The sequence below is a fragment of the Malaclemys terrapin genome, chromosome 16 (assembly GCF_027887155.1).
Source record: "Malaclemys terrapin pileata isolate rMalTer1 chromosome 16, rMalTer1.hap1, whole genome shotgun sequence".
Taxonomy (NCBI): Eukaryota; Metazoa; Chordata; order Testudines; family Emydidae; genus Malaclemys; species Malaclemys terrapin.
Window position 1 is genome coordinate 24,108,271 of NC_071520.1, and position 25,515 is coordinate 24,133,785.

At 45.1% G+C, this 25,515-nt stretch overlaps 1 protein-coding gene across 1 annotated transcript in view; it reads right to left on the reverse strand.

Moving 5' to 3' along the window:
- Positions 1-25,264, reverse strand: part of AACS (acetoacetyl-CoA synthetase) — a 66,415-nt gene extending 41,151 nt beyond the window's left edge. The window contains exons 1-5 of the mRNA XM_054006865.1: positions 25,080-25,264; positions 22,214-22,317; positions 19,914-20,034; positions 15,309-15,422; positions 2,002-2,099 (exon numbers count right to left, since the gene is read on the reverse strand). Of these exons, the coding sequence (XP_053862840.1) occupies positions 2,002-2,099; positions 15,309-15,422; positions 19,914-20,034; positions 22,214-22,317; positions 25,080-25,197 (555 nt within the window). The 5' untranslated portion in view covers positions 25,198-25,264. The remainder of the gene's footprint in view (positions 1-2,001; positions 2,100-15,308; positions 15,423-19,913; positions 20,035-22,213; positions 22,318-25,079) is intronic.
- Positions 25,265-25,515: the final 251 nt, after the last annotated feature.

The following is a 25,515-nucleotide window of genomic DNA, read 5'->3' on the forward strand; positions in this document are numbered from 1 at the left end:
TTTCACACGGTAGCCTGGCCAGCCATGAAACTGGTTTTCAAAGCTTCTCTGATGCACAGCGCTTCATGGTGTGATCTTCTAATCGCCCTGGTGTCTGGCTGCGCGTAATCAGCAGCCAGGCGATTTGCCTCAGCCTCCCACCCCGCCATAAAGGTCTCCCCCTTACTTTCACAGAGATTGTGGAGCACACAGCAAGCAGAAATAACAATGGGGAGATTTCTTTGGCTGAGGTCAGAGCGAGTCAATAATGAACGCCAGCGACCTTTTAAACGGCCAAATGCACATTCTACCACCATTCTGCACTTGCTTAGCCTGTAGTTAAACAGCTCCTGACTCCTGTCCAGGCTGCCTGTGTACGGCTTCATAAGCCATGGCATTAAGGGGTAGGCTGGGTCCCCAAGAATAACTATGGGCATTTCAACATCCCCAACGGTTATTTTCTGGTCCGGAAAGTAAGTCCCTTGCTGCAGCCCTTTAAACAGAGTAGTGTTCCTGAAGACGCGAGCGTCATGAACCCTTCCCGCCCAGCCCGCGTTGATGTTGGTGAAACGTCCCTTGTGATCCACAAGTGCTTGCAGCACCATTGAAAAGTACCCCTTGCGGTTTATGTACTCGGTGGCTTGGTGCTCCGGTGCCAAGATAGGGATATGGGTTCAGTCTATTGCCCCACCACAGTTAGGGAATCCCATTGCAGCAAAACCATCCACTATAGCCTGCACATTTCCCAGAGTCACTAACTTTCGTAGCAGCACCTGAGTGATTGCTTTGGCTACTTGCATCACAGCAGCCCCCACAGTAGATTTGCCCACTCCAAATTGATTCCCGACTGACCGGTAGCTGTCTGGCGTTGCAAGCTTCCACAGGGCTATTGCCACGCGCTTCTCAACTGTGAGGGCTGCTCTCATCTTGGTATTCTGGCGTTTCAGGGCAGGGGACAGCAAGTCACAAAGTTCCATGAAAGTGCCCTTACACATGCGAAAGTTCCGCAGCCACTGGGAATCGTCCCAGACCTGCAACACTATGCGGTCCCACCAGTCTGTGCTTGTTTCCCTTGCCCAGAATCGGCGTTCCATGGATAGAATCTGCCCCATTAACAACATGATCTCCAAAGCACCGGGGCCTGTGGTTTCACTGAATTCTGTATCCGTGTCTGTGTCCATGTCCTCATCATGCTGCCGCCGCCGCTGCCTCCTCTCCTCGTTTTTCTGGTCCTGGCTGAGCATAAACTCCACGAGAACGCGCGAGGTGTTTGCAATATTCATGAGTGCTGTCTTGACCTCAGCGGGCTCCATGCTTGCCATGGTATGGAGTCTGCAGTGTTCACCCACCCAGGAAAAAAGGCGCGAAAATGGTTGTCTGCCGTCCGTTGCTTTCATGCAGGGAGGGAGGGAGGAAGTGAGGCTGTACCCAGAACCACCTGCGACGATGTTTTTTGTCCCATCAGGCACTGGGATCTTAACCCACAATCCCAATGGGCACGGGAGACTGCGGGAACTATGGGATAGCTATGGAATTGCTACCCACAGTGCAACGGTGCAGAAATAGACGCTAGCCCCGGTACTTGGACGCACACCACCGAATTACTGTGCTAGTGTGGCCGCACTCATTTCGACTTTATACAACCTGTTTCTCAAATCCGAATTATCTAAATTCGGATTAATCCCGTAGTGTAGACATACCCCCAGGCTTGATTTGGAAATGAGCAATTTAAAGCGGAAACTTTCAAAACCTTCTCATGGACTTGAACACCTGGTTTGTTTTAATTAATGGAAACTGGGCTTCCAGATTCCATGGCAGTTTGAAAAGTCTCAGCCTAATCAGTTTCCTTTCTCAAGTTGGGAAGGAAATCTAATTTTCTGGTGTTTTGCCACAAGATGGCAGAAACAGTAAACAAATGGAACACATACATCTTCAGTCAACTCTAAATAGATGCATCCCAGATCTAACCACCATCTACCCTAGGCAGGATTCCGTGGAATGGGCAATATTGAGATTACTTACGTTAATTCCAAAATCAGGCGAAGTTGAACTCCAAATAGCACCAATACTCGCAGCAGCCAGCATTGCTTCCACTGCGTGAATACCATTGGGCAAATAACCTACGAACAGGATTTCAATAGTTAAAGATGGAAGAGACCTGGAATCTGCAGATCTTAAAGTAAACCTAAACTTTACTGTAGTCAGGTTATACAGATGTGCGAATAAGAGAAACAAAATAAAATGTCTCATCAGAAACATAACTGCACCTGCAAGTTTCTACTGCCAGCTGCCATTTTCCCCTTTTAAGGGGCCAGAGTCTGATCACAGACACTGGGGAAAGTTAGCTGTAACTGCACTGACAAAGAGTTACTCCAAATTTGAGGGCCTCCCAATTGACACTGCAGTCACAAAGATCCAGATCTTGTTTATTCATCAACATCTCATGGGGCCGAGGAAGCTGAAGATTTGCAGAGGGATGGGAAAAGAGGAGAGTAATTTAATGGCCAGGGCAAATGTGAACTGAAGATATATAGAACTACCCATTACCGAAAAGCTACCGGACACGTAGAAGTACTGGAAAACAAGATTGTTTAGAAGGTGGGATTATGAAATGCCCAGTATCTAACTGTAAGGCAAATTCAGTCAGCTGCGGCTCTCTCCCACAAGCATGCCAGGGCAGGTGAAAGGAGGGAGAAATAATCCCTGTGCAGATTGCCTCTCCTCACCTACCTTTGATAACCTAACCAGCTTTGTGCAAAAGCTATCCGGCCAAAGGCAACATTACATTGCATACATGAGCAGAAGTGACAAGACATCTCCTGTCAAGATCAGCGGATTTATTTCGGGCTCCAGGCCTCTAATCTTAATCAACATGAGAGTCAGGGGCAGACGTGCCAACTCTCGAATTCCTTGTGATTGACACAATTTGTAAGTAAAATTAAGCCCAACGTATGATCTCACAAGAGCTCAAATGTCAAATCTCAATTTTTTTTTTTTTTAAATCCTGGGCGAGCTCCCGCTGTTAATTAGCCCTGGCGGCCAGGACTCCGGCAGTCAGGCAGCCTCAGGGCCGACAGCGGGAGCCCCAGTCACCCAGGGCTGAGAGCGGGAGCCCCAGCCCCTGTGAGGAAGCCAGTCAGCCCCGTGCCCAGGGAACGTGGAATCCCCAAGTGGCAGGGTCTGGCACAGGGTGGCTGCAGTGCCATCGCTAGAAACCAGGAGGTGCTGGGATGCGACTCAGTGATCACCAGGGTCACTCGGTCCCAGTGGAAGGAGGAAATGAATTGCACTCGCTGAAGTAACTCAGGGTCGCTTTGGGGAGTCCACACTCCTTGCAAGATCCCCAAGCCTGCTGCTGGGGTCCCCAGAGACCTGGTTGCAGTCAGGAGAGGTTAATATTGAGGAGTAACATTCCAACACTTGCCAGGAGACTCTCCCAGTGGAGAGACCCCAGCCTACTTGGGACCCAGCCACCTGCTCCCAGAGAGTGCACCACTTGGAGGAAAGGTAAGAGGGACCTTCCCATCCTCCCCCCTCCCCGGGAACTGTGCCTTCTGGTTACACCCTGGCTGCAGGGACATGGTTTTGTCCCAGGCTGCTCCCAGATGAGCAGACTAGGACTCCCGGCCTTGTGCCCAGGAAAGCTGGCCCCCAGCTCCCATTGTTTACAGCGAGCGTGACACCAGCCTTCCCAGTGACGGGGGAGTGGGAGGGGACAGAGGGATGCGGGTGCCCGTGTCAAATTTCCATCCGCTGCCCCATACAATCTGCTGCTTTGTGTTACCTGTCACTGACCCTGCTGGCGTGAATGGAGGATGCTCAGGGAGATCTGCCGACATCACCCCTGCCCTGACTCTGCACCCCTTTGGGCTGACAAGGGGCTCCTAGCTGTTCCTGGGGAGCAAAACAGGCAAGTCGGAGGGGAGGGATGGGCAGAATCTGAGCAAGGGCCAAGCTGAATGTAGAGGAGGGTCCAACAGCTGGAGGCAGGGGAAGGAGAGAGGCCCAGGGACAAAAAAAAATAAAGATCAGGGACTGGGGTTTGGAGCCAAGGTTAAGAATGGGGTACAGGCACTGCCAGACATGGCAGAGAGGGGAACCCAGGAATAGGGAGGAGCAGAGAGGGATAAAAGTCACCCCAGATTGGGTGAGCCAGCTGCAGTGGTTGCAAGAGTAGGGTGTGGGGCAGAGGGGCTTTGCGCAGGATTTTAGCCCCAGGAAATGAGAGCTGTGTCCTTAAAAGCACCGTGCATCACAATGCCTAGACAAGGCAGCTCTTCCCTCTTGGATATGGCATGTTGCCAACATCAAATGGATGTGTTGCAATTTCAGCCTTCATTCTTAAAGAAAAAGTAAATTTCTAGCCCTCGTGTCTGTGGAGAAAGCTTCACAATTTGACCCCAGTGCACCCTAAAGGCTAAAAAACCCCCACCCAAATCTATATTTTTTTTTAATACAATTTCATAATTTTAAAGCCAATCTCATGAGTTTGTTGTGCGAGTCGGATGTGATTTTTGAATATTTGGGGTCAGCAATACTGCAGGATATATACAGTAGATCCTAAAGTGATATACCCTGTGTTCTCACACATGCACTTTTCAAGCAGGAATGCAGCCAGTATGTTTCCACTTTGCATTCAAAATGCATTAGCTTTCCAAACCGGAAATACAGCTTTATCAGCCTGCAGCACAATTTTGCAATTTAAATACACAAAGGGATCCCCTTCGTCAGATATCTGACAAGAGGAAGAGTCAGGAGAGGTAGATTTTCAACAGGCTGATCCTGCCCCCAAAGTCAATTGGGAGATTGAGATGGATTCTTGAATCGTCAGGATTGAACCCACCGATTAAAAACACAAATTTCAAATGACATCTAAATTAGGGTGCCCAAACAGATTTGGGCACTTATCTGTTTTAAGGACCTAAACGACATCCAAGTAAGCAAGCAACAATGCCCAAATACAGAATAGGAATTTTATTAGGAACCCCAAAGTTTAAAATTGAGCCCATGCATATATTTATAAAAATGCTCTTTACAGGACCAGGGGCCTGGTTTCCAAAAATGCCAAATACCTGCAGCTCCCATGGATTTTAATGAGTCCAATTTACAACACAGTAAATTGTACCATTGTATCCCACCATGTGTTAGGAACTTTCCAAAACACAGAGGAAAACAATCCCTGCCCTGATGGGTATTTCTAAAAACAAGGCCCTAGAGCCCCCTTTAAAAAATAAAATAAAATTATTAACTCAGCGGTTATTGGTTTCTGTGCACACACTGGGTTGGTTTGTTTGCCAGTCTACTGGGATGCACTTTAAGAAGCTGCCTGTTCCCAGATAAGCACAAAATTGGTTTGCGGGAGCAGGAGGAGGGTTTCTGAGGTGGACTGATATATTTCTGTATTGCCCTTCATCTCATTGGCATGTGCCACATTAAACAGGGCTGACTAATCACCATCACCATCTAATTTATGGACCATTAGGCTTTTTGCCATTCGCCAAGGAACATCACACCCAGTGCCTGATCAGAGATTAGATAGATCTGACATGCCCTGACATAGGGAGTTCTGGAAGAAATACAGGACTGTCTATACAAGTCTCTCAGCATACATCAAGATGGTATTTCTTCACAATGACTTACATAAAGTTTGCATTGTTTCTACCATGTTTGACTCATGTTCCACTCATAAGTCACGTGCCCAAAGGCATAAAGGCTCATGTAGTAAACTCATGCTCATTCCCTTGGGATCAGAGTTTGTGAGGCAAGGCTTCATGTTCCTGTTTTCAAAAGGCGGTCTCACATTTCAGAGTATGGGACTACTTTTTAAAAGGTAGAAATCTGCTTGGACCTCTCCTTCCCTGGCCCAAACCTTCCCTATAGCAACTCCACCATTTGGCTACACGTGACAGGGCAGCCTGCATCAGGAGGGCCCCGAGTCCTATGTTGCGCTCCCTCTGCATCGGAGGACAAAAGTTCTTACAGATGTGACAACACTCCTTCACATGGGATTCCCAGAGGCACTGCAGACAACTATTATGTGGGTCACTAACAGGCATAGGCTGTTACATATGGAGCGGGGCTTAAATCCCAGAGACTGGCCTGTCGGGACCCTAGCTAACCGAACACTTAACAGTTACTTAGTTACTAACTAACAAACAAAACTATTTTACAACTAGAAGCATAAGGCTGAGAAAGAAACCACTGGCCCGGTGCTTGCCAAGCAAGGGACAGAGGTGCTCCAACTGGACTGACCACCACGTGAGGTAAGAAAGAACTGAGAGGGAGTAGGGCCAGCAGCGCCGGTGGCATGGAGCATAGGGGGCACCACAGTGGGCCCTACGGATACCGCTAAGGCAAAAATCTCCGATGACTGCACACATGGGCACGCGCACACCTAGAATGGAATCAACATGAGCAAGTACTTAAGAAAAACAGCCTGGTTTCTGCTCTTCTCACATCACCACTGGCCAAAGATTCTGCAGGGCAAATTAAACCTTTATCCACATCTGTGGAATTTACTGCTTTCAAATCATACTCTGGAATATCCTTGGAATCCCCCAATGCTTTCAGTACGTTTGCACAGGTATAAGTGACTGAAACCTGGTAAGAGTTTTTACGGATACCCAAAAAAGGAACAGGATGAAGTGTGTGCACTCTGCTTTGTTGGTCCTGCAAGGCTAAAAGAACAATGAGCTGATCTGTTGAGTGAGAAAGTGCCATTTTTACAATCACTTTAGGGCCAGATTCATAAAGGCCCTAACTCCCATTGATTTTGATGGGAGTAAGCTATTCATTACCTTTGTCATGCCTACCATTTACAGGTTAGAACAGTGTTCCTGTAAGACCAGGAAAAAAAAAAAAAAAAAAAGAGTGTGGATCCATCTCCTCAACAGATCCAGCCTGAGAATCCAAGGGGAAATTTCAGACTAACATCCCTTTTTCCTGTATTTGCGCTACAAAGAACTGTTATGCGCAAGCAGGTCCGGACAAGCTCTCCTGACACTGACAGCAAACAGAGCTCAGCATGAGAAAACTAATGCTGGTGCTCATTTCCCACACTGTAAAACCACACTTATATCAATGGACTCTGAGAAAGCCTAGGAAGCTAAAGAAAATACAACTGGTAGGGACAGCCTGGGTCATCAAGTCCAATCCCCGGCTAGCTCAGGCAACCATGTTACATAATCCCTTTCATAAATTCAATCCAGCACCCATGCAACCTATCCCACATTGTCCCAGAGACTGAGGTCTGGTCTATACTACCCGCCTGAATCGGCGGGTAGAAATCGACCTCTCTGGGATCGATTTATCGCGTCCCGTTGGGACGCGACAATCGATCCCCGAATAGGCGCTCTAACTCCACCAGCAGAGGTGGTAGTAAGCGCCGCCGACAAAAAGCAGCAGAAGTCGATTTTGCCGCCGTCCTCACAACGGGGTAAGTCGGCTGCAATACGTCGAATTCAGCTACGCTATTCACGTAGCTGAATTTGCGTATCTTAAATCGACTCCCCGCTGTAGTGTAGATGTACCCTAAGTGTAAAGGATATGGGAGTTGGCCCACATGGTGTAGTGAGCTTTGGAGGTCTTCCCACCCAGAGATCCAGGTGGCAGGAAAACTGAAACCCAGTTACACCTGGTAAAGTGGCATGGTTCACGTGGTAGAACCCAGACATGGGTAGGGTTACCATATGTCTGGATTTTCCCAGACATGTCCGGCTTTTTGGGCTCCAAATCCCCGTCCAGGGGGAAATCCCAAAAAGCCGGACATGTCCGGGAAAATCGGGACATGCGGGGGCCGGTGGTGCGGTGCCGAGCCGCCGGGGGCCGGCAGTGCTGGGCGGGCTGGGGACCGGCAGTGCTGGGCGGGCCAGGGGTGCTCGGCCGGGGGCCAGGCCCCGGGCCAGCACCCCAGGGCCCAAGCCGACCCAGACTGGAAACGCCAGGGGGGCCAGACTGGGCCGCGCCTCCTCCCCCCCACGTCCTCCTTACCTGCTTCAGGCTTCCCGCGAATCAAATGTTCGCGGGAAGCAGGGGAGGGGGCGGAGTTGGGGTGGGGACTTTGGGGGAAGGGGCGGAGCTGGGGCCCCGTGGAGTGTCCTCCTTTTGGAGGCTCAAAATACGGTAACCCTAGACATGGGGGATATTTATTTAAACTAACCAGTTCTGCCCACATGGCTAGAAACCAGGGACTAGGTACTAGGAATAAGAGGGCGCGGCCAGCTATCAGCTGAACTCACTGCTGGCTCAGGGAGTACACATTTTACACCACTAGCATGCAGCTTCCATGAAAACAGAGGCAGCATGAGTAGTGCCCACAGTAAATCAATTTCACAGAGCGCATGAAAACAGTCAAAATGCCCCACCCCATGATTTTAATTTCATGTATTTTATAGGAAAAGATCTACAAACTCTTAAAATACAAAAAGGTGACCTTAGTCCATTTCAGGGATACAGAGACTTTTACAAGCTACTTGTAAAAAAGTCATTCTGTCCTTGAAATGGACTACGTTTACCTGTAAAATTCATTCAATTTTGCAAAGTGTGCACAACTCAGTACTTCACCATTTACTGTCGGGAACTTTCTTTAATAAATCATGATTTACACAGGGCTCTAAGCACAAGCTACATCCAAGTAATTTAACCTATGACACCCACTCTGGCAGGACACAAGTCAGACCTTAATACTACATGCTACTTAAAAAAAAAAAAAAAAAAAAGTGGCTGTTTATGCTAAAAATAGGTTCAAGACACAGAACTGTCAGGTCTCTGCATTTCCCATGAATCACTATTTACCTGAGCTGGTGTTTGCTGAGGTTTTAAGTTTAAACATGTAGTGACATTACAATGCTGAAGTCAGTCCTGAAATTTGGGCCTACAGCTTTTAGCAGAGGTGGCCGGGGAGTTTGGGTGCTCAATTTGCAACGATGACACAGGACCCTATTTTCAGAAAATGCTGAGCACCCAACTCAGAAAAAGAAATCAAGCTCCTTTGCAGAGTGAAGTTGGGCACCCAGAAACTGAGGCATCCAAACATCACTGGTCACTCAGAAAAGGCAAAAGGCGTTCAGGCCAAGGTTTACTTTAAGCCATCAAACTGTACAACACAAGGAAAGCAACGAAGTTAAGGCTGAAAAATCCTTAAGGCAGCTCCTTCCCTACTCCTAAATGCCTGGTATAAGAAAGGGGACAGTTCAAGGCCAGAGCCCCAGTGTCAACTTTTAACCTTAACACAACATTTCATACTCCTACTTTTCAGTAATATTGGATTTAAGCTAATATTACTACAGCCCAAGACTATTAGTAACCTACCAATCCTCTTAGAAAGCTAGCTTTCAAACCACATTAGCAACTGTATTAGCCCTAGTAGCTTAAGCACTAGCTTTAAGCAATAAAATGCAATGCTGTTGTGTTGAATGCAGTTGAGGGGTTTGTTGGTGGATAAAACAACACCTGCTACAGGAGCACAGTAAGAGTCATCTAGCCAGAGATGAGAAATAAAGACAAACTGGAGCTTATTTTATTCCCGATATCAGTCAGTTATTTGCCACCTAGGATTATTTTTCCAGTTCTACATTAGCAGTGGTACTGAGGTGGGGGAGGGAGGATGGGGTACCTCAAGATTGGCTCATTCAAATTACACCAATGGGATCCTCAGTTTATTTTAAGGTTGGCAGGTGCAGTAACATGTATACACACGCCTCTAAGATCTAGACAGACCTGCAAGACATCCCGAGAAAATGTAGATGCTGCCACAGCTTTTGAAACAATGCTTGCTGCTAAAGGTCTCTTCCTCGCAGCTGCTAAGCTTTTAAGTACATCTAGCAAGGATAAGTAGCTGAAGACCCAGGAGAAGATACCAAGCTGAAGGAGAAAGCCCCAACACTGCTGTCTTGTTCACCTACCTCCATCTTTGTTATTGTAGTGATGCAAGTGTTCATTGCACTTAAAACAGAGGACACGTTACCTATGATTAAGAGTTTGTCGGCCAAGAGATAACTAGACAAGAGTAAAACATTCACAAGGGGGTGTCAACTGGATGGGCTAGTTACCTTCCCTTATAGATTAGGCTTCCGTGGACTTAAGGTTCTAACAGTCCAAGACCCTGCTACTGTAGTTGCAGATCAAGAGGGCTTTTTGGGCCAGAAATGACAGGGAGAGCATCCAAATCACAGTAGGGCAACCGGAAAGGTCTGGCAATGCTCACTCAGTTAAACAGCATTTCTGCCCATTTGAAACAATGACTCACTAAAATGGGGGGGAAATATGCCCATTACTGCTGCTGTAAAACGTACAAAGCTCCCATACCAAACAAAAGGTTTTCTACGTGCTATTTTTATGGTCAAAACAGGTTAGGGCCTGGTGGAAGGTGGCAATCTTTGGGAGGACCTGGACTGTGATATTGCATGTGGGTGGGGAAATCTGAGCTGAAGCTTTCCCAGCCTAATACTCAACACCCTTCACTTCCTCCTATAGTACTAAGAGTTTGGACAGCTACCGTCTTAGTTTCAGCCTCCAGCAGTCATGTCACAATTCAGGCCATCCAAAGATGGCCAAAATCCTCAAGGATAAGGAAGGCAAGAGAAAAAGGCACAAGTCAGGACTTACTTTTAATATAAAAAGTAGAAAAATAACTTGCGTTTTTGTAAGTTGCTTTTGTACATCATAAAGAGCAATTATTTGCTTACAGCACATCTTTATAAGAGAATAGCCGAGTTCTCAAACCAGAGAAGACAATCTATCTCACACATACATATCACTCAGCATGCCACTGAAGTGCAGCCATCTCTCGAGTGGAAGGTGGCAGCTGTTTAACCTAGAACACTACCCAATATAATTTTAGGACAGGAAGTGGAATAATTTGTAAATTGCTGGGGCTAGGCAGGAAGCTAGGCAAACAAAGGTTCAAGTTGATTAGGAAGGCGGTAGTAGAGAACAGGTTTTAAAATATCAACTGACATCTCACTCTCCCCTCCACATGTTTATCAGAAAGAAAGATGCTCTCTGGGACTTGGATACCAACTGGAATTTGACCAAGACAAAAGAGGGGGTAGCTGTGTTAGTCTGTATCTACAAAAACAACAAGGAGTCTGGTGGCAAGAGTTAACTTCCCTATTCCTGTGAAAACCCAGATCATCTCTAGAGACAATACATCAGGACCTCATTTCATCCAAGAGATGGCGCATCAAGTGGTTCACCTGAACACTACAGCAGGTCACTGGCTCAATACTAACTCAGAAGACTGCATCCGGTTGCATTACTACCACTTCCTTCAGTGGACTGGGTTCTCTTTGAAGGTCTCTCATAAGAGCTCTGACCCAGGCCATTCTTACTTAGCTTGTGAGATCTGAATCCAAGTGATCTTAGTATTTTAAATGAGACATTTTGAAAAAGCATGTAATGTAATAAGACCCACAAAATTAAACGTCAGACACGAACTCCTATGCTATCAAGGCTTGAAAAGTCAGATCATATATCACTAAAAAAGTAGCTTTCCTTAGAGTTGCAATAAGGAAGTGTGTATGATATTACGACTCCTATATAGGTTCTCTTAAAATAGCTGTTCTTCAGATAGGAACCTTTGCTAGCATTTTACATAAAGTCTTAGAGAAACGTTTCTTTTGGTGCCGCAGAGATCTTAACATTAAAAGTGTAGCCACTACAATGGAAGAGATGCTCCCTTTGTACTCATTTTGAAGACCAATTTAAGCTGGCAGGAATAGCCTGAGAAATAATTTAAAAGGCAATTAAGGGGGTGGGGGTTATGAAGAGAAAGGGAATAAAACATGTAGACAAAGTGACCCTCCTCCCCCAGTCATGAATCAGATGCTTATTAATAGATCACAAATCCAGGAAGATAACAGTGCTTTGAAATTAAACATTTTGCTCTTTCCACTATGCCACAAGTATTTCTCCCTAAAATTTTCAATTTAAGTTTTGTGTTTTGGAAGTAGTAATACAACAAGACAAGAAATTCCAATCTATACCTCGTGGTTCTTAAGAGTCAAGCCTCCCAATGAAGCCAAAGGGAATAGTCTCATGTTAGGACAGCAGGATTGGGACCCTAATGCTTGCAGCTCATCCCGGACGCCTACACTTCAGGGAGGAGGGAGTGCTGGCATTAGTTAAATTTGGAATTGCTTGGCTTTTGGAGGTATGTCCCCGGACCTTACTTAAAATAAAAATATATAGCATCTAAAGCATACTAAAAAGCACGGTTCAAGTAGGGTGACCAGATAGTCCGTGTGAAAAATCAGGATAGGGTGAGGGGGGAGGCTCCAGCAGTGGGACACTACGCTGCTAAAAACAGCAGTGTAGATATGGGAAGTCACTGCTTGGGCAGGTAGAGAGCTGTGTAGGATATATACCCTAGGGCAGGGGTCGGCAACCTTTCAGAAGTGGTGTGCCGAGTCTTTATTTATTCACTCTAATTTAAGGGTGTGTGTCAGTAATACATTAACATTTTTAGAAGGTCTCTTTCTATAAGTCTATAATATATAACTAAACTATTGTTGTATGTAAAGTAAATAAGGTTTTTAAAATGGTTTAAGAAGCTTCATTTAAAATTAAGTTAAAATGCAGAGCCCCCTGGACTGGTAGCCAGGACCTGGGCAGTGTGAGTGCCACTGAAAATCAGCTCGCGTGCCGCCTTTGGCACATGTGCCATAGGTTGCCTACCCCTGCCCTAGGGTTCTAGCGTGTCTGTACTCTACTCAGCAAGGCAGTGCATCACCGTCCGCGCTGCTATTCAGACCTATGGCTAGCTGGGTGTGCAGTTTCTGTACTATACACACTGCCACAAGTGTGGACACCCCTTATGAATAGGGCATCTGGGACCCTTCTGGATGAGAAGAGTTCTAGACAATCATAGAACTTATGTATGAGATTTTAATTCATGATGCTGCACATGGCAAAGTTCCCAACAAATGAAATGCTTTAAGAGTTAATCCAGAATGAGCCTTCTCGAAAATAAGTTAAACTTGCCAAGTGTAGACTTATTTTGAACTTTTACAGTCTAGTGAGAAGTTATTTCATCCCAGAGCTCAAGACACTCACTCAATTTAGCAGATTTCTCCATCAATGCACAACACCCAAATAATGGGCTTTTAGAGAGGAACTAAGCAAAGGTGGGTAGGATGGAATTAACCTAGCCACAGGCAGGCAATGGAGCTGTAATGAAGATCCCACAGGGCCGGTATTCAACCCTGAAGGCTAGAAATGTGCTGCAATCCTTCCACATCCCCTATGCTAAGTTTTGCAGCTTCCCAAAACATGCCTGTGGTCCCACATCTAAATTTCTCCCCTCCACCCTTCCAATGCTTCCCCTCAGCAATTTTTTTTGGGGGGGGGTGGGGGGGGGGGGCTACTAACATGGATCTCACTTTTGCAGCATACAGGTGAGATTCAAACACACCCCACCACAGGAGAGCCCTCTGGATGCAGATGAACGTTTAACACAGTTTGCACCACTTCAGCATACAGTTTAGAGAACATCTGCTTGCAGAGAGGTTCTGTGGTAAAAGAAGATGTCACAATTTTACAATATAAAACAAGGTATGTTGCTTGTTTCCCTCTCTCCATGAAGTACGGTCTACAAACTAGTGTCTGCAGACTTCCTTCTGTGCATACCAGGGGAAACTTCATTTCAGAATAGATGGTGCTCAAAGTCTGCACAAATTTGCTCAGTCTATTCCACAATTACACACAATCAGACACTACAAAGTTAATCTGAAAAAGGAACTGGACAATTATGCGACTCAAGCTGATTTTCAAATGCCTTTGGTTCCTGTTACTTGTAGTGATTTGACTGTTTGCTGGGGTGAATAAACAGTAAGCAAGCGCGAAGTCTGAACTTCATTCATACATGACTTGCACTTGTTAAAGATACCATGCCCCAAATAAGAAGTGGAACTGGAACCATATAGATGCAAGTGCTAAAATCTGAACTTTCCTCCACCCATTAGTTTCACTCAACATTTGGTTTCAGATTTAAAAGTGTTTTCCTGTCAGTTATGAACCTGACACCAGCAGGATAAAAACTGAGGCAATCCTTAATCAGGCCAAGCTCCACTGACTGACAGGCATTTCACCCAAGTAAGGGCCTCAGGACTGCATCGTGTATTATTTAATAAGTGTCCTTCCCTTTCACCAAGCCAGAGGCTGCTATATCAGTTGAAGGTCCAGTTATCTGATCTGTATAGCACAGTATATGTTCCACTTAGCGTAAAGGTCTCTGCAGCATGGATTTCATCTACTTCCATTTGTAGATTTTGGAAGTACCATTAGTGTGACTTAAATAATGATGCTCAATCTTTTCATCTTTGAAGATCTGGGTTTGTGTTCTCACTTAAGTCTAGGGTGACCAGATATCCTGTTTTTATAGGGACGATCCTGCTTTTTGGGAATTTTTCTTATATAGGCGCCTATTACCCCCCGACCCCTGTCCTGTTGTTTCACAGTTGCTATCTGGTAACCCTACTTAAGTCATAAGTGAGAGCGAGTTTCCTCCCCAAGACCAACCTACAATTTAGCATAGTTGACAGATACTATTCAAGAGACATCTACAAGTGGGGAGTGAGGGCAGTGGTGGCATAACAGTATATCAAGGGTTAAGATGTGCTCCACTGCCCACCGGCATGCACAAGTGAGAACTTGAACCCAGATCTTCAAAGATGAAAGGACTGTGCATCATCATTTTTGCAAGTACTATTAGTGTGACATATGATGTGCAGACAGAGATAGAGGAGATCCATCCATGCCCCAAAGACCTATGCTATATTTCAGACATAGCACACGGATCAGAAAACTGAATGCAAAAAACACACCACACACACCCAGCAATGAGGTGTGTTGACAGAGCTGAACAGGAGAAGCTTCATAATGCTCACCCACACTTTGCTTGAATTTAGCCAATAGTTTGTTCTTGAGAGAAAAAAAAAAGATACAAAATAAAAACATATGATAGAGTTCAATGAGAGTATTAATCTGCTCAAATTGCTGCAGCGACATTATATATTATTAACAGGATCACCAGTCGGCAGTGTACATCTTGCTCACTTTTGACTTCCACAGAGGGCTTATTAAGTTGTGAAACAGACCTCAGAGTAAAGTTATGAATAAATCATTTACTTTTTCCTCCAGAGATGGAAAACTTGAGGCTAAACCAGCTTCCATCTCTGCAGAAGCATATTTCATAGCAATATAAATGCACCAGCACAAGGGTCTTTTCTTTGGTGTGCTCCTCCTATATTTGTGTTTCTGGAGCCCTAAACAACTCACTTAGTTTGCTTCAGGGATATTTCCCCTCCAGCCCTGCCCAAAACCTTACTCACCAACAACTCGGTCTCCTATTTTCACTCCCATTTTCCTCATGGCTGAAGCATACAAAGCAACATCTTGTCTTAGCTCTTCAAAAGTGACTTTCAAGATTTCTTCTTTGCCTTCCTCTGAAGAAAAAAGGTTTAACACAGAAGTCAATTAGAAATGGTACACTGCAATCTAAGAACCAGAGTCCACTGCAACAGATTCATCCTGGGGGAAAGAAAGAGACGAAGATGTTATTTTGAGGAAAAAGCTCTCAGATAATTGTGAACACTGGCCCTTTAATAATATTCTTGTCCTGTGCAAAGCCTGTCTTTAGAATGAGACCTCTGTGTTAATGGATGGGATTCACTCACTACAGGGCAGGACTGTACATCTGTTCCTGAAAATGTAAGTTGCTGATTGTAGATAGGCAAGAGTCAAACAGCATTTGTTTAAAATTTAAAGCATGAACTGCTTTCCCCCATACCTTTCTGATCTAGAAGAAAAAAAAAAAAAAAAAAAAAAAACACACACCCTGCTGTCTAGTTTTCTTATTAGAGCTAAAAAAAAAAACCCCAAAACAATCAGTTTAAGGTTAAATTTTAGTTAAATTTGCCAGTCACTGGGTGACTAAAGAAATGTATAATCCTGTTAGTAGGTCTCAGTTACGGTCTACTCTAGGCCTCCTAGCACTCTAGGATCTCCAAGATGCCAAGAAGAAAATTCTGCAGTATTTCTCCAGTGCAAATACACTCATCTGGGCCAGGTTCATCTCAAGAGAGAACTATGGGGAGTTTTAAATATTTGTACTCAAGACTAGATGTTACACAAGTCCTTAATAAATTGGCTAAATAAAATAAGAGAATGTCTAAGAGTTATGAAATGTAACTGTCTTCTCTTGGCTCTCCAGTCTGTCTCCCACTGACTAGTGGGCCTGCCCTGTCTCCAAGGTCCAGAATTCCCAACACACATACAAAAGTCCAGGAATGTGGCAAGTAAATTGTGCTAGTGATGCTGAATCTTATGGCATGTATTCTAGCAGACTGGCTACGGTCAGCACAGCTCCTTTAGCAGAGTATAATATTTGCTCTCCCTCCTCCTCTGCAAGTTTAGCTGCCTGTGGAGTGGGTAGTAGGCCTCAAACATTCATAACCAATTGGGGGAAATATTACAAGAGCCAAGATGCAATCCAAATTAAAGGTCTGCATGGAAGGAGATAGGGGTTTATAAAAGTTGCATTTAATCTTCCGTCTGAAATACCCACAACCTTCCTTTAAAATCACCACCAATGACTGCTGGAACCAGACAGATTCCTTAAGCTCCATTCTGACACAGCAGTAATATACTGAAATAAGACTACTTAAGAAGATTAAATGCAGAAAAGGGCTTGGAATAAAGATGCAGATGCAACTCAGTACTCTCTGCATAAGGAGTACTGATACTCACTGCATTCATACACTCATACAGTACTTGCCCATGCTGAATCAATCATAGTGCAGATTTAGAACTATGTATTAAAAAGTATCCTGTCAATCAGGAAATAGTGTTTCCTCCTATTGATGTTGAATTACATGGTTAAGCTAAACAAAGCGATGAGTCTCAGGTACACCTAATAGAACAAACAAAGCTAATCTCTGCATAAAAAGGGACAACAATCATATGTTAAAACAACTAATTCATTAAAACAGGTTACTCTAGGGTTACCATACGTCCGGTTTTTCCCGGACATGTCCAGCTTTTCGGCACTCAAACCCCCATCCGGGGGGAACTGCCAAAAAGCCGAACATGTCCGGAAAAATGCCGGCCAGGCACTTCATCTCCCGCGGAGGCTCTGCTCCTTCCTGACTCTTCGGCTTGTTTAAGAGCCGAGCGCTATGGGCTTTGGGCAGCCCCCATACCTCCGGACCCTGCGCCGCCGGAGCCCGGGAGGGGAAGTGCCCGGCTGGGGGCGCAGAGTCCAGAGGCAAGGGGGCTGCCCGAAGCCCAAGCGTTACTAGCTTCATGGTTTGCCGGGCAGCCTCCAGACCCTGCGCCCCCGGCTGGGCGCTTCCCCTCCCGGGCTCCAGCTGCGCTGGGGAAGCGCCGGCCGGGAGCGCAGGCTCTGGGGGCTGCCCGGCAAACCACGAAGCCGGTAGCGCTCGGGCAGCCCTTTTCGCGTGGCTGGGAGTGGGAGGGAGGAGGGGCGGAGCTAGGGCGGGGAAGGGGCGGAGCTGGGGTGGGAAATGGGCGGGGCCAGGACCCCATGGAGGGTCCTCTTTTTTTATTTGTTAAGTATGGTAACCCTAGGTTACTCATAATTCCTTAGATTATCAGAACTGAAAAAATTTTAGAAACTATTTACCTCATTTTACTTTTAACCTTTTCCTTGAGACAATGAAAGACAATTAAAGCCAGTTTCACAGATTTACCCACTTTCACTAACTGTTTGCCTTGTAGCCATTGCAGAGGGCTTGTTTAAAAACAACTCTTAATTACACAATGTTTCTAATGCTCTCAAAAAGAAAAAAAGAAAAAAAAGCAGCTAAGTGACAAGTCGATCTTTCAAGGTTGAAGCTACATAAGTCTCATTTCGATGACACTTTAACAGATCACTTCTTGTTGCAGCTGAACCAGGTTACAGATTTTGCCACTCACTCTCTCGACTCAGTATAGATTTTATACAGGTGTTCAGTTCCATTTTAATTAATCCAAGAAACAAAATGCATCTATTTATACTTTCCCTTCTTCATTAGGGTAACCTACTGCAGATGGCTCTCCTATGTTTTTATTTATGTATCTAAGGGGGGACTTAACTGTTCTCCATATTCAAGAGAAAAAGAATCCCATGTAGACTCTTTACAATTCCAATAGTGAGCCTAAAATTTTACATCATGTTTTGTCTAATTGGAGTGTTCAGGCTGCAGGTCATAGGTCTCTGATTATTATTAAGCGATTAAAAGGGGCATTTGTCTCTGCCAATCCTCACTGGAAGGATCAGGCCTGGCTAAAGCTACATGGAGAGCTCAGAATACAACTCAGTAAGGAGTCAACACACACCTTAAATTAGATTATCTCCTTCCAAGGTGTGTAACTAAAATTCTTAGGGTAGGAGATGAAAATAAAAAAGTTACAAAAAAGAGAATTTGATACTGTGAGGTACTAGGAAGGTTTAGATTTTTGAAAGGAAATACGTAAGTGAACTGCACTGTTCAGGTGGTTCTGAATACATCTTTAAGCTCTGCCCATTTATGCATATGAAAAAAAAAAAAAAAGTTCCATGACAAATTTAAAGCTAAATCTTAATCTTGGTACATGCAAGTAGGGTTGAGTGATTTAAGTCAGGATTCAAATTGCTTTGATTTAAAATTAATTTTAATCTTGGTTTTGCATTTGTACTTTATAGTTATTTTCCTGAAAAAGTTGACTCATCGATTGGTAACCATTAAAGCTTGTTGCTCTGAAACCAGATATAGCCTTTACACGAAATTCGGTGCATCTTTTTGCAAAAGAGGAGATATACGGCAGCCATATACATGTATTTAAAAACACTTACATAGTATAACTTACACTTATTCAGATTCTTAAGGGTGCAAATTATGTTAGGAAATGATAAATGGTGGCACACCAGGTACCACAGCTTGTGTGTTTGCAGTAGAAGCCCCAGAGCAGTTCCACTGCTGCACTTCTGGGTGGAGGGAGCGGCCACAATGAGCCAATATTGTAAAAAGAGGCTGCAGACAGGACAGACACACACACACACACACACAAATCTGCTAATGTGCAATAAAGATCATGTAAGTAAGTGCCAGAATCTCTCTTCTGGATATGCCTCTTCAGATCCAATGCAAATAATGTTCGGATTTCAGCTCAGTTCATACAATTCTCTTCCATGTATGTTTGTGACTTGAAGACTTAAAGCAGCAAGTTAGAAAGTGTTTGTAGAGCCTTTTTTTTTTTTTTTTTTTTTTTTTTTTTTAAAAGCACAACTATACCTCAAGTGTATGAACAGGGCAATAAACATCCATTAATAGAGGATTCCATCCATCATCCTAAAACCTTGATTTTCCTGAAATTTATCCTATTACAATGGGGAAAATTTATTTAACTGAATTTGATGTTACTGCACTGTGAAGTTTGGAGTTCCCCACTCCCATGTGACCCTGTCTTCCTGTAATATTAAAAAAGGATTTTAAACCCCTCAAATCTCTGACCATATCTAAGGTAACAGATTAGGGGTGACTGCATCAGACAGACCCCCATTTTAAAGCAAGTGTTTATAATGGAAATCCCAATGATGCTGGAAGGCAGACTATTAAATGAAAGGGCTGATGATGGTGCTAAACAAGACAACATAATCCCAACTAACCCAGCTCAATTTCACCAGTCCATAGGGACTTTTCCAGAATTGGCTGCTTGCCACCACAGCCCATCTTCTCACTGTCCTCCGAGATAGGGGACTTGGGCAGATGCTTCTAAACTGGCTGATTTGCTGTCCACCTCCCCCTTCATCCAAAACCTACTTTAACTCAAGGTTTATCAGAAGGTGATGGGGCACGTGAAAAAAAAGCACTGCCTATTTTAGTTGGACAAACTCACTATCTCAAGTGAAAAACACAGGGGCTACTGGCTAATGGAAGTCACAACTAAATACTTACTCGCCGCGTAGAGAGCAATTTTGTCATTTTCCTTATGCTTCAGAAGGTTTTCTGCATAGTTGAGCCGACTGCCTTTAAACCACTCTGGAACATCTGCAATTCCCTTAGATGGGTCAACTACCTGCAGGAACAGTATCAGACATCCTTGGAAAATAGGAAAACCTGCAGCTCTTCATCTTCAGAGGACTTTACAGACATAAGCTAGAGAAGTAATTTTAACAACCAAGTACCATTATTCCATTTACCAAGGAGCAGACAGGCTAGGTCCCGCAACTTTGGCCACAGAGAGTTTAGTGACCTGCCCATTGCCACAGGTGGAATCAGTGTCCAAGCCAAGATCAGAACTCAGATGTTCCTGTCTGCCAGTCCTGAGTTCAAGACAGATGCACATACCTCGAACTAAACCCCTTGGTGACAATCACTGGTTTGTGTGACTTCTTGAATAGTACACAAGTGAAGCCTTTCTAGAAAATGTGCTTTTTGCTCTCACTTCCTATTTATAAAAACACACGATGGATACACATAGCAAGGCAAACTTGTATTTACATTGTTTGCCCTCCCCCACAGAGCTCAATAAAAATTTACCACTAATCTCAAACTGAGTGCAGTGTTTCCTTCACAGGAACAATCTACCCTGGTGCCCAAGTGACAGAGTGCTGTCCTACTTGCAAGCAGGCAGAGCTTGAGTGCCACGCCAGCAAGAGGCTCGAGCAATGCGATGTCCAACACCCCTAGCTCTAATTAGGAAATCCAGAGGAAGTGCTAGGTATTATCTGGAGATCTCAGAGTGCTTGACAAAAGGTAGGTATTTAATTTTATCCATAAAAAAATGCAGTTAACATTAAATTTAGGACTTGCCTAAAAAAAACAAACTGCGGGGCATTTTAAATCATGCTATGTTTAAATAATTTAGTTAAACTGACGCAATTTAATATGTGGACCAGGCCTTGACTGCCAGACACACAAGAGTGGGGGGCTGTTAAGATGAGTTTGCAGAGGTAGTGCTCTCTCCTTGTCTCTGCTCCTAAGGCACAACAGGATCCTATGCACCTAAGTAAACTTTTGCACCATCTATGACTTGCACATAAGTCCGCAAAAGGAGTTATCTATTCATTAAGCAACGCCACACCAAAGATCCATCCATCCAGGGATCTGAGACCCCCAACAGATTGGAAAACCACAATAGAAAGGAGTTACCAAAAAAAAAGTGCAACAGAAACATCCGCTGCCACATCTTGAACTAATCAGTTCCAACAAGGTTTCAGCCTCCCATCTCACAATTTTCCCCAAATTATGTTACAATAAGTCACATTTCAGGAGTATCTCTAGCATTTGGGACAGAAAAAAAAACTGCTTAGTTTTACGCCAAGCTTCCTGAATGGTTCCAGTGTTTTGCTTTAAGCTGCCATGTAGAGTACATATTAGTTATTTTTCCAAATTAAAATGTTCTCTTATGACCATACAATGCTCTCTTTTTTTAAAAAAGCTTCAATTTATGCCCTCAGGTCCTATCACATGGATGGTGGAGGTATTCTAATGAGAAAATTCTTCTGGTCGAGTACTAAGCTGCCTTCTACAAAAGCTTTGGTAAAATTTCAGCTACAGGGCTTCTTTCAAAGAAGAGAGTTTTTATGATTGTAAGTGCTCAGCATGTGTCTGACCAGAGGCAACTCTGAAGTTACCATCCAAGTCTGTTTACAACAGCAAAGCTCACAAGGAAGCACTGTATTGTCCAATTATGTATTTAGGGGCATTGGTTTGAAAGAGGCCTCAGCTATGCCCCCAGTTTTCGTGTTTGTAACTAACAGCAAGTGAATATTCTAGCATTTAGACAACTGACTAATTTGCAGTAACAATCAAATGTTTCACTTAATGGAGATAGGGATCAATTGTGCTTCCAGAGGCACAATTCCTCTCCTGAAGCAGCAAGAGTCCAGACTGCCCCCAATGTGGGCCAGTGCTTTAATGGCACAATCCGGTCCACAGGCAGTATCTGTCCCTGGATGCTTTTACGTGCTGAACGCTGCACCAGGTACAGCCTTCTGACAGCTCAGTAAACTGCCAGGATATATGTTTCTTAAGTAACTAACACAGCCTTCACCTTGCGTCTGACAAAGTGGGTATTCACCCACGAAAGCTTATGCTCCAATACCTCTGTTAGTCTTAAAGGCGCCACAGGACTCTGTTTGCTTAATAAAATTGATTTTCCACCTCCTTTCCCCATCCCTCTACCTACTCCAATTTTACAAACACTATGATGGTTATTAAATACCACCAAAATTAAGTAAGCACGGACTTACCTCATCATATAGACGAGAGAACACAATCTCACTGAACTTCCAAAATTCTGCCCAGAAATCAGAGTAGGACTCGACAGACCACTGGTACAACTCATTGTAGTTGGCTACAAGTAAAATGTATATTAGTGTACTTATCTACATTTTTAAACAACACTTCTGAGGATAATCGACCAGCTTAGAAAGTCAGTGAATGAAGTGGAATAAATGGAAGGGGAAGACTGATCACAGATCCACATTAAGAAGTTTAACAAGGGACAATCTGAGGCATCCAAAAGATAAATAGCCATTTCCCTGCTAAGGGTATTACCAATATGACTTTAAGCAGTAGTGACTGATCCACACAGACAACTTAGACCATGTCTACACTACAACTTACTTTGGCATAAGTTATGTCACTCAGGTGTGTGAATAAGCATCCCTCTGAACGACGCAAGCTATACCTACCTAGACGCCTGTGCGGACAGCACTATGTCAGTAGGGGAGCTTCTCCCACCAACATAGCTACCGCCACTGGCAGGGGCTGGAGTCATTAAGTTGATGGGAGACCTCTCTCCCATCGGCTTAGAGCATCTGCCCCAATGCACGTGCGCCGACATAGCATTAGTAACACATGGTTTCAGCTCACCTGAGTGCTTTACAAGCTATTAACTAATGTACTGAAAAATGTGTATTTGTTTATTCAGAACAGATTTTTAGCCCCCACCTTTGCCAAGCCATCTGAGAACCATACACCAATAGGCCCTCACAAAGAACAAAATGTTCTGCTTGTTAATAAGCTATTCCCATTCCCTACCACAAAGGTCACCATCAGGGAGCATTCAGTCCTCAATGGCTTCAAATGGAGTTGAATGCTCAGCACCCCTGAAAGTCAGGTCCCAATTGTTTCAAGCTGGGCACCCAACATTTGAGGCACCCCCATTTACTAATGACTTTTGAAAACTTGGACCTCAACCTCAGGAGGTCTGTTTCACCATCTGTAAATGAAAAATATTGCCCACCTTTGTAAAGCACCGAGATATACAGAATAAAAATTCTAAGTATAAACATCATGAACCTCCTCTTTGCAAGATCCCTAGGTATAAGCAGTCACTATCACATTGTCAATGGTTGACAGATCAGGAAGTGCTACAACCATTTATTTCCTGTTTTAAGGCCTTCAGCTGAGAAGTAAGTGTCAATTTTTCAGATTGAGGGCTTAGACTGCATGATAACAGGCACCTTAGAAAAACACCAGATATTGACTGATAGATGCATGTGAAGATTATCCTTGACTCGTCTCTTCTACTCTTTCCTCATACCCAGTCCATTGCCAAATGCTGTCACCAATTTTTTAAGATCCCTATATAAAAATGAGTCAGTTCTTTTCCATTCCAGCATTCGGGACATCTTAAATCATTGCAGCCTATACCTCTCTGGGCTGCCCCATTCTCATCACTCATTCCTCCAGTTGATCAAAGATATGCAGCCACTGCCAATATAACCTCTACCCAGACCTTCCCAGTAGGTCTTCCCACTACTTGAAAATCTACATTAGTGCCCACTCTTCCACCATATCTTATTCAAGCAACTTCTTCACTCCCCCCGCACATCCACAAAGCACACCATAATTCCACCCTTGCCTACATATTTTACCCTAGTCTTGCCTACATATGCCTTAATCTCAACCTCCTACATACCATTCTGCCCTTTGCATTCCACCTAAGCTTCTCATCACTACCCTATTTGTTCCCACATCAATCGGATAACCTTCCTATTAATATAGGACAAACTCCCTTTGTCTCCTCCTTCCAGAAATTACAGATCCACATGCTCTTCACGAATCATATACTCAGAGATGGCCATTCCCCATTTTGTTTGTCCGGTCTTATTTGTACTGTTTGTCCTCACTTGAGCCTTTAGGATGTAGTTAGTTTAGCACCGACATGCTACTGTGTAATACCATGTGCATACAGCATTATGTAAATTAATTCTCTAACAGACTCATAGGCCTGGGATCCCCAAACAGATCAATTTTAAACCAAGACAGCAGAATTTGCCTCTTGATAGAGGCCTTTGCAAAACAAAACCTACACCTGATGATATTCATGTCCTCGGAAGCTGTAAGTGCACAGTAGCCACTAATATTAATGCAGTTATGGCCGATACCCAGTGCCAAGACTGACAGCAAACCCATACATTTTTATTTTTAGTCTCTTAGTTCCTAATAAAACTCGATGCAGCATTTTGAAGCCTCTTCACGTATTAGGCACTGGCAGGGCACCAGAGACTATTCATAGCCTGGGCTACCCTCTAGACCTAAGAGGGTTCAGGATGCTTCAAAGGTTTCAAAATATGCTTTAGGAATCGTAAGCAACTCATTCTCAGAAAGTGACTCCCGCCCCAGGCGGTACTATTTGCAGATAATATATTTGATGTTTCTTAAGGGGACCCTGTCTGTCTTAGTTATGCAATAAGCCAAAGACACAGGGCCTGGTTCCCACCTCACTCCCAGGGTGCAAGTCAGGTGTACTACCACTGATGTCAGTGCAGTTACACATCAAAAATGGACAGGGCTGTAACCCTAGCAGGTTGCCCCAGCCCCCCCCCACACACACACCCCTAAGCCCAACCACTACCCCCCCCTTGCTGATAGGGCTGTATCCCTGACTAGTTGGGGCCAGCCACTGGCCCCCCAACCCCCCCTAGGCCAGCCACTGCCTCCCCCCACTGACGGCTGGGGCCGTACCCAGGCAGGTTATCCCAGCCCAGCATTGCCCCCGGCGCTGATGGGGCTGCACCCCCCGCGGGTTGTCCCCGCTGCCACCCCACAGGCGTTGGCTCAAGCAGGGCTCCCCCATGCCCTGGGGCCATCCTCCGCCCCGCTCACCCAGGCGGAGCCCGCAGGCGCCGGCCAGCGCGGCCCGGAACCGGTCCATCTGGGTGTTGCGCTTGGAGTCGGGCTCCCACATCACCCGGGACTCCAGGATCTCCGGCTTCCGGGACATGACAGCGGCGAGACAGATCCGCAGCGCCTGCCTGCCCGACCCTCCCGGCGCCCCAGCCAGCACTGCCCAGCCCCGTCTCCCGGGCCCGCCTTTACAGACAGCGCGCCCCCTGCCTGTAACCTTCCGCCGGGCAGGTAGGAAAAAGGGTGCGCCGCCGGGGGCTGGCGATAACAGCGAGCCAGGGGTCCCACCCCCTGACGTGCAGGGTAACCTTGCCCCTCTCCCCGCACACCTCCACCCCAAGCAACCAGAAGCCTGGGATAAATGCAGCACAGTCCCCAGCATCGTTAATGCTCAGGAAGGAAAGGGGGGTGGGGA